Genomic DNA, 12,976 nt, shown 5'->3' on the forward strand with positions numbered 1-12,976 from the left:
TGGAGTACATGGAAGTACATGGAGATCTGTAACCTGTAAACACACGTGGCCCCTTAAGCCCCTCCGGCAGCTCTCAGTAAACTATGAACAAACATTCTTATCGTGTGTTTTAATTGTATTTGCATGCCAGATGATCATTCAAAAAGATGGCTCATGTCGACAAATGTGATATATTTAAGTAAGTAATGATAGTTTAATAAATCAACTATAAATGTATAATTAAAGAAACTGATCATTTTATTCAACTTGGATTTACAGGTTTTACAGCTGTGGAGAGAAACAACCAAAATGTTTTCTTCAAAGCTTTGAAGCAGCTGAAATCATGAACCCGCTGGAGAAAAGACAAAACTAATCAAATAATTACAAATGCTAAAAACTGAATCAGTCGTGTCCCAAACATTGTACAAGCACACAGGCAGAGTGTTATTAGTAATATTCACTTTATTTGCCATTTCCAAGTATCTCACACACAAAAAAACCCAAAACAACAAAAAAAAAGAAAAGAATTTAAATGTCAGCGTCACCTCCTGCATTCACAAGCAGATTACAAGCTACATCAGTGGTTATGTTCAAAAGTAAACAAACATGGAGGAAACATCGGACTGATGATGGCATACATACATACATACATACAACCATCCAATCAAACACATAAATCTCTCTCTCTTTTTTTTTTTTAAAGTGTTATTTCAAGAGCGTTTATAGAAAAGGCAAAACAACTTATTTGAATACCCAGAAGCTCCGAGCTTTCACACAGACAAACATCGGCTTTTAGTGTCTCGCTGAACATGTTCGGACCACTCAGTTCTTTAAAGTATCATTGAAAACAAAAGGAGGGAGAGAGAGACCATCTCGGTTTTCCTCTTGCGATACCAACTCCTAGAATGAGGCTGGGCTATGCGAGAACTGCGGTGGTGCAATCCTCACACAGCAGGTATCGTAAGCTAAAAATTACACTCAAAGGTTGTTTGTTTTTTTTAATCTTTTTTGCCCATCAGAAAGGTTAAGTACTGGAGGTTAGCCCTTAAAACATTTGAGACCAACCTGCGTCCCAACTTTTCTGATTCCACCGGCTCTCGGCTGTGTGCTTTTCTCTAAGCCTTCCTTCACATTAAAAAGCTGTACACCATGAACAAAATGCAGGGAATCACTTTCAGTGGTAGTTTTCCCTCTCGTCTTCCACGTGGGGATTTTAAAAGCAGCTTGTCGACGACTGAACTGATCCCAGCTGTCACATTTCCTCAGTTTGCATAGACTCCAGTGTTTTGTATCTTATCTAGGATCTATCGGGGAGAATCTTTTAGGGGCGATTTAAACTATAAATTTTGTCCCCCAAAAAATTACCAAAATAAACAATCTTAAATAAGATTAAAATGTAGTGATCAAAAATGAACAGAAATGGCTCATTTGTAAACGAAAAGCAAAGGAGGGCCGGCTTCACAGTGCGTTTTGGTTCATGCAATTGTATATTGCAACCCCGATTTGCCAAATTGTTTTGCAACCTCGACTCGCCTGTGAGCTGAACAAATGGGTGCGTGATGAGGGAAACGTTGCACAAGTAAACAAAGCATCACGTCAGTGAAGCTGAACCGAGATCAGGAGTATGTTGGGGGATTATTCACATTCACGATGCACAGAGAGGCAACAGTGACGTGCTGCACCAGAGAAACTGACGCCTCTGTGACTTTGCGCTTCAATCTCTGCCGGTTCACTATGAAGTCCATAGTCGTGCTTTTGATGCCGTCTTTCACTTCGATTGGCGAGTGGGCACTTGTTTTTATGAGCGAGCGTATTTTCTTTGGTGACAGGGATTTTGACTCCTTCCAGCCTCTTTTAACTTATTAACATTAAAAAAAAGAATAAAACACAAGGTCGGTGGTTAAAAGCCTGAGCCAGGTAAATATTTAAATTGGCAAAGTACATTTTTACACGTGTGGAAGCGGATTGTTTAAAACAGCATGTAAAGAACGTAGTGTTGAGGAATCGCCTTATTTTTTTCTTTTTTTTGAGAGCACCAGGGATCCCGACATTGCAGACAAAGAGGCAATGAAGTCGCTAGCCGAGTGAGGTAAAACTTCTGAAATGTTCAATTTGAAAAGAAAAAAGTTCAAGTTTTGTAAAATACCTCACGGATTGAAGCTTAATGTAGATGTTTGTGCATTAGACTGGACAGAGGAGACATCAGTGCGCTTATCTTACACAGGTTCGTGTGACAGATGAGAGGAAAAAGAAGGGGGAAGTGGGAGTCCACACAGCGTTTAGAACTCTACTAGAAGTATAACAACAACTGGGAATGGCATTAAACATCTGTCTTACAAAATCAATCTGTTAAAATGCTCTGTAGGTTTCCGTTGTGGCACTTGATGAACTGCGTTGACACTAAACTGTCACTCTATGTTCAACTTTCCTACCACAGACGGCGGATTTCCAGTATTCAGCTCCAGTTACATCCTCCTCCTATAGACCTCGCTTCTGGCGCCTTCTCGTCCTCCTTCCTTTCTCAAACAGGTACGGCACAGTTTGTCTGAATATATTATCACACATCTAACTTTACAATGAAAGGTTTCAGGGCTTAGCCTCGTGTCGCGCTCAGGCCTAAATTAAAACACCATCCATTTATTACACTCTGCAGTCGCGGTCAGAGTAAGACAGAAAGAGAGAGACAGCGAGAGAGAGAAAGAGAGAGAGAGTACAGAAATTATTTGGAGTGTCAGCACATAAAAAGTTAGAGCTATAAATGGTGTATGGAGTGCCACCTTACTACTTCCTGACACAAGGTCAGATGTCCTGTTAGCCAGGAACAGAAAGTCATGGTCAGGTACGGGCACAAAAGAAATGCAAAAGTCTGAGAAATGTATATATACACAAGCAGCGGGTCTGCTCTCTTTAGCAACTATAAAATACAGCATCTCTCTCGAATTCTCTTGGCCAAACTTTTACTTTTCTTCTTCCCGTTCTTCTCTTTGCTGTCCTCCATTTTCCTCGCCCGGATCTCTCGCATCAGGTCAAAGAACACCTGAGGACACGAAGGAGAAGAAAAACGTTGGCTCCGTATCGACAGCGTCCGCCCGTTGGGCCGCTCTGATGTTTACAAACCTTGTCCACGTTGGCGCGGGTTTTCGCGGAAGTCTCCACATAGCAGACGCCCCACTGCTCGGCGCGCGCTTTCGCCTCGTCTGCGCTGACCTGCCGCCGGTCGTCCAAGTCCGACTTGTTCCCCACCAGGAGAAAGGGCACGTTCTCATCCTCCTTCACTCGCAGGATCTGCTCTCTGCAAAGCAGGAAATGTCACTCAGGCAACAATTAACAATAAACTGACTCTCCCCCCCCCCCCCCCAAAGTTGACTTGAATCCATGAAATAAGCCAGACTGATATGAAAGTAAAAAATTCCATCAGAGTGCACCTGAAATCTACTGTGGCTGCAAACGACTCCAGCTCTGTGATGGAAAAGACGCAGAGGAAACCTTCGCCACTACGGAAGTAGTTATCCCGGATGGCTGCGTAGTCTTCTTGTCCAGCCGTGTCCAGGATGTCGATCTGCACCTCCTCTCCGTCAAGCACCACTTTCTTCCTGTAGCTGTCTGCTTTAGTGGGCTCGTAGTCTTCGACGAACTGGGGCAGAAAGAGAAGGGAGAGAAGGCTCGCACGCCGGACGCTTTTTTCCCCCCGACCGCTGTGGTTTTTACTCACTCACCTCGTCGTACATGAACTGCAGAGTGAGGGCCGATTTCCCCACTCCTCCGCTTCCCACCATGATCACTTTGTGGAGGGCGAGAGAGTTCTGCCCTTTTGGCTTCGCAGCTGCCATGGCTCTGTGCGCCGGGAGGTGACAGTGTGAGAGGAGACGGAGATTCAAGGCGGTGGGAACCACTGTGGAACGAAGGCCGTGAAAAACAGTCCAACGTAAAGGAAGAAACTAACTTCTGTGGATAAGAAAGAACAGAAAAATACCCTCAGACATTGCCTTATAATTTACTCATCGACTCTAAACACAACTTAGGTTTGCGTTTCCTGACGAAAATGCAAAGCAGATCAGAGATCAGCGTCTGTTGCCATGGAGACTTTGATGCCATCAGCATTCATACAATAAAAGTTTTAACCAGGTGAAACTACCACTATTTCACAAATGTAGCAGAGGGAACTGTTCCTCGTTGAGGCAGCAGCAAATATGTTGTCATGTCCTGGGATTAAAGCAAATCTTTATTCCTTTTCAAGTCACTCCTCTCTGTAGCTACGTGCCTATACAGAAAATATACATCCCTGAAAGTGGATTCTTTTTCTCTTGGGGACTACTACAAACTATAGGAATTAATTTCATAGTGGTAACATAAAGGGGAGGGGGGGGGGGGCTTTTGAGCTTTATTTCTCTCAGATATATCAACATAAATGTGCATTCAAGGTCAGTTTATTGATCGGTGGTGATCACTATGCAAACACACCATTACTGGCAGCTCGGCTTTATGTGCTGGACATCACTTCACCAGAAAAACATTTGCAAACTGGATAAATCTCTGCTTGTCCACAACATACCGCTGCAATAACCAAAACTAATAGTTTGTACATCTTGTTAAACAGCAGGCAAATTCCCCTGACCCAGGAGACGCATGCAAAACCCATTTAGCAAGGTTCTGGCTGTATTTTCTGATTTTGGACAGGAGTAGATAAAAGCTGACACATGCTTAAACCATTTCCCACACACATCTGTCCAAGAGGACTATGGGAATAGCATCATGTCGAAAAATGTCTACTGAGGTTCAGTCCCATCACATACTCTGGGGATCAGGGAAAAACACGGGAAAGCTGCCAACACGTCATTATACAAATGAACAAAAGAGGTCTCTGCACTCTAAGTCAATACTGCGATTTGTTAATTGAAAGTAGAATCTTTTGGCTTCAGCCATTAAAACCTGATAATAACTCAACTATTAGCTCAAGCTAAAAGTGAAAATCGCCTAATATTGGACTGGGAACCTGTAAATAGTAACTATTTCCACATGAAGTGACTGTGTTTGTCTTTAGATAACAGCTACTTAAATGATAATTACACTGAGGGTCAACATGAAAACAAACATATGAGCCAGGTTGAGAAGTTAGCCTGTCATTATGAGCAGTCACCTAATAGCACAATTCTAACCGAGTCAGCCACCATCTTCCTAACAAGGACAAACAGCCGATATCACGAATCAGAATCCCGCAATATTATAATCTGAATAATGAAGGAGGATTATAAACACCGGTGACATTTTACCTGCGAGTCGAGCTTAGCAGGTTGTGGCTAACGAGCTAACTCACCCACATATCAGGTGCACGCCACCTGACCTTAATTTAACAAACCTGACCAGTCACGAAACACATCAGATTAAATCTTTGTCATTTCTTTTTCTACCAGCAACAGCTGTCCGATCGATGATTTGAGACTCAGCAACCTCCCGGCTAGCAGGCTGGCGAAAAGGCTAGCGACGATAACGAGCAGCTAATCACAAAATAAATGATAATGATGCGACGTGACGTTGATCCCCCCCCCCAAAAAAAAATAAAAACCCTAAACAAAACCGTTAAAACACATCGCGACAATAGATGAGTATGGAGAATACCACGTACCGGTGAATTAGGCTATGTCCAGCTTGGGGAGGAGGTCTGATGGAAGCTGAGTTGTGGAGGCAGTGCGAGAGATTTCTCAGCTAGCTGCTGGTTAGCTCATGGCTAGCTCCGAGGCTAACTCCTGTGACGGGGCTGGTCGCTGGTGGCGGCGGGATGAGTGGGTGCTCGTCCTGCGGGCTCGGCTTGGCTCGGCTCCGCTCCGCTCCCTACCTTCCTGTCTGCTTGGCTCGGCCTGGCTCCGTCCGTCCTCTGTAGGCTGGGCTCGGCTCCGGCTGACAACGCCCTCCCACAACAGTCACTTTGTTTTCAGTTTGTGGGTAAAACGCAGCTTCCCCCTCTGAGAAAAAAACACGAAAGATTAATGCAAATCTGGCTTGAGGCTGTTTGCATCCTGCTATTGGACAGGTTAGGAGCAGTGGCTGATGATTGATTAATTGGCTTGTCTGTATAAATGATGGCACGTTTGTCCTCAAAGACAAACATGGAATAGACGTCGAGACGCTTAGCGATAGTGGTTACAAACATTCCAGTTAAACCCGTTATCAACTAAAATGACTTCACTTTTTCCTTGTTACTTTCATGCATAAAGTTTGTGTAATGATGGAAAATTCAGTGATCGCTGACCTGCACACCAAGTTTGAGGACAGGACTTGGAATGAGACTTTCAAGCTTGTCCAAAGATGCATGGTGAGACAAATCCCAGCAATCGGCCTCCTATCATCTGAACTAATCGTTATTTATTCATGCAAGGGTTGGAAATCAACTGCAAATTTCTACTGGTTATGAAAGTGTCCAAGGAAAGTCTGATTGCATGCATAACAGCAGTCGGCCTGTGACATCTCGAATATGAAGTTGTGCTGTGAATCAGGATCTGGTGTGTTGATGCTCTCAGAATGAGATCATTCATCCTGGAACACACACGTCTTTGTTAGATCAGCACTTTGTGCATCTGCAATTATCATATGCAAGATCAAGAGGCCTAAACATCCAGTGATTCACACATAAACAGCAAAAGAAAAGCTGCAAAGTGTTTTTTTCATTAGTATTTTCTGCGTTGAGGCTGGGTGTTGTAGCTCTTTGCAGAGAGGGTGGACCCGCTTCCTTTGGATTCGTCATGGGTGGAGCAGCAGAGTAGATAATACTTTTGGATTAATACAAAGTGGAGCTTGGCAGTGGTCACTTTCTGGAATCTGTTGGAGAAATTTGATTACTTGGTGGTCTGAACTGACGTGTGGTCCAAAGGGATAACGCAGCTGAGGCGAGTTCTAGGAGTCTCTGCCAAGAGTGAATTGTAAAGACAGCTATCTTAGAGCTGGGATCCTCACAGAGGGAATGTACGTTCACACCGGAGGCTCGTATCACACATGCCCATCCCGACGTGCAAACCATCCAAATGTCAACATCTCCTTTGTTGTTCCACTCACTGCAGGGCGGGATGGATAAACACTGTTGATCCAACACTCACACGGTCACACAACTGCTCCATTGTTGTTCTTTCTCTCTTTTGCACCATAATAGGAGAAATCCAGAGATGTGTCCAAACCCTGTGAGCCACTGGTCCGAGCCCTGAGAAGACTTCAGGAAGTGCTCAATAGTAAACAAACACTTTATCAGTGATCTGCGGTTATTTTAGAGCGTGTGTCTATTTTTTAACTGTGCAATGGGTAACTGAATGTTTACATATTTCAGCGTCCCTGAACTCCATGATGTCCCGCTTGGAGATGATTGCCAGACAACTCGGGTAATGTGCTGATTTAATAGAGATTACCACTGTGAAGACCTCATCATCTTCTCATTTGCCTGTTTGACAGCCACTTTTCTCTTATCATTTCTTTAAATCAGTGGCTCTCAAAGTGTTGGACGGGCCTCTACTGAGGCAGATCTGGGGTTAGGGGGGGAGCCTTATTCAAGTATTTTTTCTCAATAGGGAAAACTTATAAAAACAAAATGTTGCCACCCAAAATATGTATTAAGTGCTGAAAGCAAGTTTTTATCAGAGGATGTGTTGAAAGAGAAATGGAGACATTACAATGATTCAATAAGGTTTAGTGTCAAGTCGCAACTATATGACAGTAAAAACAATAAACCAGATAATAAAATTAAGCCTATCTGATCAGCACAAAATAAGATTTATTCCCTTTCTTTTTTCTTTTTTTTTTTACCCAATGGTTCTCAACAACCTTGAAAGTGTCTTCCGTCCATCTTCTCTATCACTTTAACCCTGGGTTGTGGTTGCTGGAACTGGTCCTAGTGAAGGCAGATAACACTGTGACAGTTTGCTTGTCTATCATTACACAAATACGAACATGCACGCTCTACACTGAAGGGCTCCAAAGACCAAACCGGGGACATTCCAGAAGGTCCTGTCCAGCCTGAAGGATGATGTTGAGAAAATATTAGAAGAAATTAACTGGAACTTTTCTAAATTATTTCCAAGAGGTTGCAGTGTAAATACAACTTGGGCCAATAGATCAGATACAGAGTAAAAGTTAAATTCATTGACATCAAAGCCAAATGCTGAAAATGGAGCGCGTGTCAATGTGCTTCGCATTTGGTGGCGTCTGCATATAGCGTCATGTTGGAAATGTATCTATTGTGCTTTAAAATGTAATTTTTATAGGTTCGTAAAGCAGTATTTCATTAAATGATAATCGTTCAGTGATAATTTCATAACAAAAATAATGGAAACTAATATGAGTTGTCCAAAAATTTAGATTTAAAGGTCCAACCTTGTGCACTCAAGGTATAGTCGGGCTGTATGTGGCACCAGGACTAAAATGAGTTTGAGACCATCACGACTCAAATAATGTTTAATAGAAAAACATTTGAAATGGTGACTCTCTCTCAAAAAAAAAAAGTATGATGCACGTGCAGCATTAGATTTTGATGGTTGCAATGTGGTTTGGGCTCTGGGGGACTTCTCGAACACTATAATACTGTAATATAATAAGTGACACCATCTTTTATTTTCTCCCAAGGGTGGGCTTTCACAGAACCGAGGCTACATGCTACCTGACAGCTGACCTACTTTATGTGGAAGTGCTGTTCCTGTCATGTGGGAAAGTGAAGGAGGTGAACGTGGCCCGACATGGAAAGTCTCCCACTGTAAGTGGACTCTGCTCTACGACCCCCTGCACTGCTTTTTACTCTCCATGCTAATCAAGTGATATTGTGTTGCAGGTCAGTCAGTCTCTCCTTCACCTGCTGAGGTAAGAAGTGATGTCACATTTGAATAGCTTTTCTCTTGCAGTGAGTGAGTTTTTAAACTTCTGCAGTCCCAAAGATAATTAATGACCATTTAAATGAATACCTCAAAGAAATAGTTGAGGCTGCTCATGCTGATTGTGCTGCTTTTCATGAACAGGTCGGAACATTTTTCAGATTTCTCAGTTCATTTGGCAGCTCTCTTCGCACAACACAACATCCCTGGAAACAAGTACAAACTCTTGCAATATTCCCGAAGTTCACATTTTTGTGGATCTCTTGCTCCAATAAAATATTTTCATATTTTTTCTAGTGAAACCAAATTGAAATTGTTAGCTTCTTTACAATACCTTGGGAAAGACTTGGATCAAATGTCACATCTGCCCTGGTGAGCATGAATACTGTTATTTTATTTTATTTTATTTTATTTCAACTAAATAACTGATAAGCATTTGAATCTGTGTAAATTGTTTGCTCTTAGGGTGTCTGAATGCCCTAACTTTCAGATGGATCTGATCAATGGTGGGATGCTTGGTATTGTAATTGCAGAAAAAGATGGTAAACAAACACCCATCATGTATGCCAATTATATTTTGATATAAAACTAATGCAATGCTATTATTCTAGATTGTCCTTTGACTATCAAGTTTTTTGTGCCCTCATCTAATGGACTGAAGACCTCAGAGTCATGTAAGATATTTCTATTCTTGCGGGCTAAATGCACAATTCTTCCAGGTTTTTTTTCTGCTTGTAGATTCTACTTAAAGCATCATCTTGCAGGTTTGGAGGCATTGGTACACACAGCCCAGGTTACAGTAGGTGCCAGCGACATGAGTCACAACCTTCAGATGGCCTCACTCCTCCTGCAGCCTCCACAACTGGATCTGCTGGGGTAGCCCGTTACACTTTTAATCTCCCACTCAGCAGGACACTTTTCATTTTTCCCCCTGCGGTGAGACGGAATGTCGACGCTGTGAGTGTTGATCGAGTGCCGCTGTGTCCTCCGCAGCCACCCTGTGTTCCTGTCGATAGACGAAGTGCCACACGAGATGTTTCCTGCCCGTTTCCTGCTCAGACTGCAGCCATCATTACCAATGACGCCGTACTTTGTGGAGAAGCTCGGGAAGATTACAGGTTAAATTTCATTGTAATTACTGTAGAAAATGTGAAATTTTCATAATGCAAAATGCAATGATGGGAAAACACTCATTTGCATTTCCCCCCCCCCAATCCTCTGATTCCATTCTAGGTGTCGCTATACCAGAGAGTGACCTGCAGTGGGCACCCTTACCCAAGATTCTGGTGAGAGCACAGTCAGTTCAGGGAGCCATTGGGAGCCATTAGATTCACAGGAGGCTATTTTTGCAATGGCAAGGTCCATTTGCTTTAATAGACTCAGTAAGCCTAAATCATTATTTGAACCACAGATGTAATTGTATAACGATAAGATATGTCTAACTCAAATGGTCACTGTTTGTGCATCCAGCCTCTCTCTGGTGGTGCGATGCACAGCTGTATTCTCTCTGAAGCTGCATGGGATGTGCCTGCTCACAGAGGGACCATGGTGGACTGTGTTCCCTTCACCAGCCCTGCACATGTCGCAGCTCTGCTGGAGGTGCTTCGTCACCAGTGTGTCATCAACACCCTGCTGCGGAGCTGCTTCACCGGGCAGGCCTCCCGAGAAGGTGGGATGAGTTTTACAGGAGAGAAATCGGCATGTTTGGAAATGATCGCGGTGAGACGCATCCATTCCTCTTTTTGTTGTGGCCGGTTATGTTATCAGGTTCGGTGTGTGACCTGCCATTTGAAGTCCTTCCAGAGTCCCATGTCAGCTTCTCCTCGACCTTCCAGCTGCCCAACGTGGATTCGCTTGCTGTTTGTGAGAACTTGCAAATGCAATATCATCACTATTCCACATATAGAAATACCTTCTGGACAAGTGGGGAAAATGAAAGTAGAATAGTGCTTTTCATACAACACTGAACAACTAAATGCCACTCAAGAAAACTAAGTTATTCCAACACCAACATGCGCATGTAAACTAAAACCATTGCACCACAACTGTTTGAAAATGCTAAATATAAGAATCACAAATGTTTTATGAGCCTCAAACTCTACAAATGTCAACTAGGGCAATAGTTATAGCTTCAGAAAGTAAAATCCTGAAGACTTCATGTTTTCCATGTTTGGTATTCATATCTTTTATTCAATCAAACACAGTCATCTATTTTGGATTTTCACTGTTCTGACATTCTGTAAGCAATCAAATATTTAGTCAAGTTATCAGTTATTGCAGAGTTAAGATCAAAATAAGTCAACGTCCCCTTTTCCCCCCCTTGAAGTCCCCTTCAGACTGCAGAGAAAACCTGGCCTTAATAGGCATTATTTTTCTTGATTACGAGAGGATTTTGCTTTCAGGAATACGGTGCAAATATCTTTTTTTTGTGTTTGTGTCCACAGTACTGGTGAACGTGCGTAATCCTTATCAGATTACCGGCCGCCTGTATGGAACAGGTGCCTCTGACTCTTCCATTAATGAATACATCTCCACTGTTATAAAAAGGTATGTTTTGAAGAAAAAGCATTTCTCCAGTTTTAAGATTGTACATATAAATGATGGTCTTGGGGGGGAATATGTTGTTTCTGGATCACTATTTCAAATGTTGGTTTTTATTATGAGTTCCTTCCAGCATCTGATTAATTTATTTGGTTTGTGTTCTTTTCTTAGCTGTATGTCCATCCCTGGCGCCATGGGGATATTATACAGCGCGCTTCGGGACATCACCTCTGCCCCACTTTCTCCCAGCCGCCCGGTCGCCACACAAGCTGAAACTGACCGCGCAGCTCCCTCGAGTGCAGCCGTGACCGACACCAGCAGAGGCCCAGCCACGTTCCCCCGAGGTGCAGCTGTGCCAACAGACCACTTCACTGTTCCTGGTTCAGGCTTTACCATGCCTGCAGCTAGATTGGAAAGTTTTCCTGAAATATACAAAGCCCTCCTCTCTAAACCCTCACGCCGCTGTGGGCTGGCTCCCCAAGATGATGGGCAGTGATTGTCAGCAGTGAGCTGATCTCAGCCTACATGTTTGGATAATAGAGGAAATTGATTGCTATCATTTAGAGATGCCGACGTAGATGTGCAGAAGATTGCATTTTGTGTGATCCCATGCGCGTGTGATCACGGCCATCTCCTGCTAAAAGGCTGCAGTGTTTCCTTCTATGCATTCCTGTGTGGCAGAGATTGCTGGCTGTAAAGGTCTGAGGTTTGGCATTTGACCTCAGACAACCAAGGGCACGGTTGATTGGTACCATGTGAGCCAATCAAACATTGTTAAAGACCAAAATGTACTCTCGCTGGCAAGAATAAACTCCAGATCCACACGTTAAAATAAGAAATGGTTCTTGTTGGATGATTCAGTCACTAAGTAAAAATATCTCTCGGGTTTGTTTATCGGCTACACTTCTGAAATGTATCTCAACACTTTGCACTCATTGTTTTTTCTTTTGACAAAATAAAGACATTTTCACTCAAGATGTGACTCTTGAAGCTGAATAGCCCAAAAAGGAAACTTTAAGAAATATCTTCACTAGTGCTGAGCAATAAAAACCAGGACCTCTACTACACTATGAATGTCACTCATTTATCAGACATCCTAATTGTTTTAGAAGAAATTGTTTGCATACCAAACTTTCAAGTTAACTCCGGTTTTGTGAAGAAAACATTTCAAAAACAATCTGTCTCATTTGCTGACATCCTAAATGTTTTATACACTTCTGTCAGCTGCGTGCATCCAGAAAGGAATTAATCATGTCTTTAGACCATTAAGTCAACTGTCAGCAGCGAACAACTGGCTTTGTCCAGCGTCTTTACGTCTGGATATCCAATGACCTGTATGACTGCTATTCATAGAAACGTTCCAACAAGTGTGGTTAAATCGCTCTCTTCTGTCAGTGGGTCCATATACTAAAATTATATTACAGATTAACTGTGTGGCCTTAGTCCTTATTGTGAGAGAGTAAATCTGTGTGGTAACAATGAACTCGCATATTGATGACATGAGTAATGGAGGTGGGAAAAGTCGTGAAAATGTGGCTACAAGTACATGTGCCAATGTGTAATGCATTGGAAAGGAAAGTGTGTCAAAAAGTGTGTTTAGAAACAACACTCAA

General features: G+C 42.7%; 1 protein-coding gene across 1 annotated transcript; it reads right to left on the bottom strand.

Moving 5' to 3' along the window:
* Window positions 1–321: 321 nt before the first annotated feature.
* Window positions 322–5,802, bottom strand: ralaa (v-ral simian leukemia viral oncogene homolog Aa (ras related)). The gene is made up of 5 exons (XM_080514636.1): window positions 5,603–5,802; window positions 3,696–3,924; window positions 3,405–3,613; window positions 3,097–3,271; window positions 322–3,016 (listed from the first exon to the last, which is right to left on the bottom strand). Exons 2-5 carry the CDS (start codon window positions 3,807–3,809, stop codon window positions 2,894–2,896), a joined length of 621 nt encoding a protein of 206 aa, XP_080370762.1. The 5' UTR covers window positions 3,810–3,924; window positions 5,603–5,802; the 3' UTR covers window positions 322–2,893.
* Window positions 5,803–12,976: the final 7,174 nt, after the last annotated feature.

The sequence above is a fragment of the Blennius ocellaris genome (assembly GCF_963422515.1).
Source record: "Blennius ocellaris genome assembly, chromosome: 19".
Taxonomy (NCBI): domain Eukaryota; kingdom Metazoa; phylum Chordata; class Actinopteri; order Blenniiformes; family Blenniidae; genus Blennius; species Blennius ocellaris.

What these genes read in the sequence shown, in the direction of transcription:
- ralaa (XM_080514636.1), bottom strand. Translation starts at nt 3,809, where the DNA reads ATGGCAGCTGCGAAGCCAAAAGGGCAGAACTCTCTCGCCCTCCACAAA. An exon ending in TGCAGTTCATGTACGACGAG is followed by an intron (nt 3,614 to 3,695) that starts GTGAGTGAGTAA and finishes TTTCTGCCCCAG; the next exon opens with TTCGTCGAAGACTACGAGCC. An exon ending in CCCGCGCCAACGTGGACAAG is followed by an intron (nt 3,017 to 3,096) that starts GTTTGTAAACAT and finishes TCGTGTCCTCAG; the next exon opens with GTGTTCTTTGACCTGATGCG.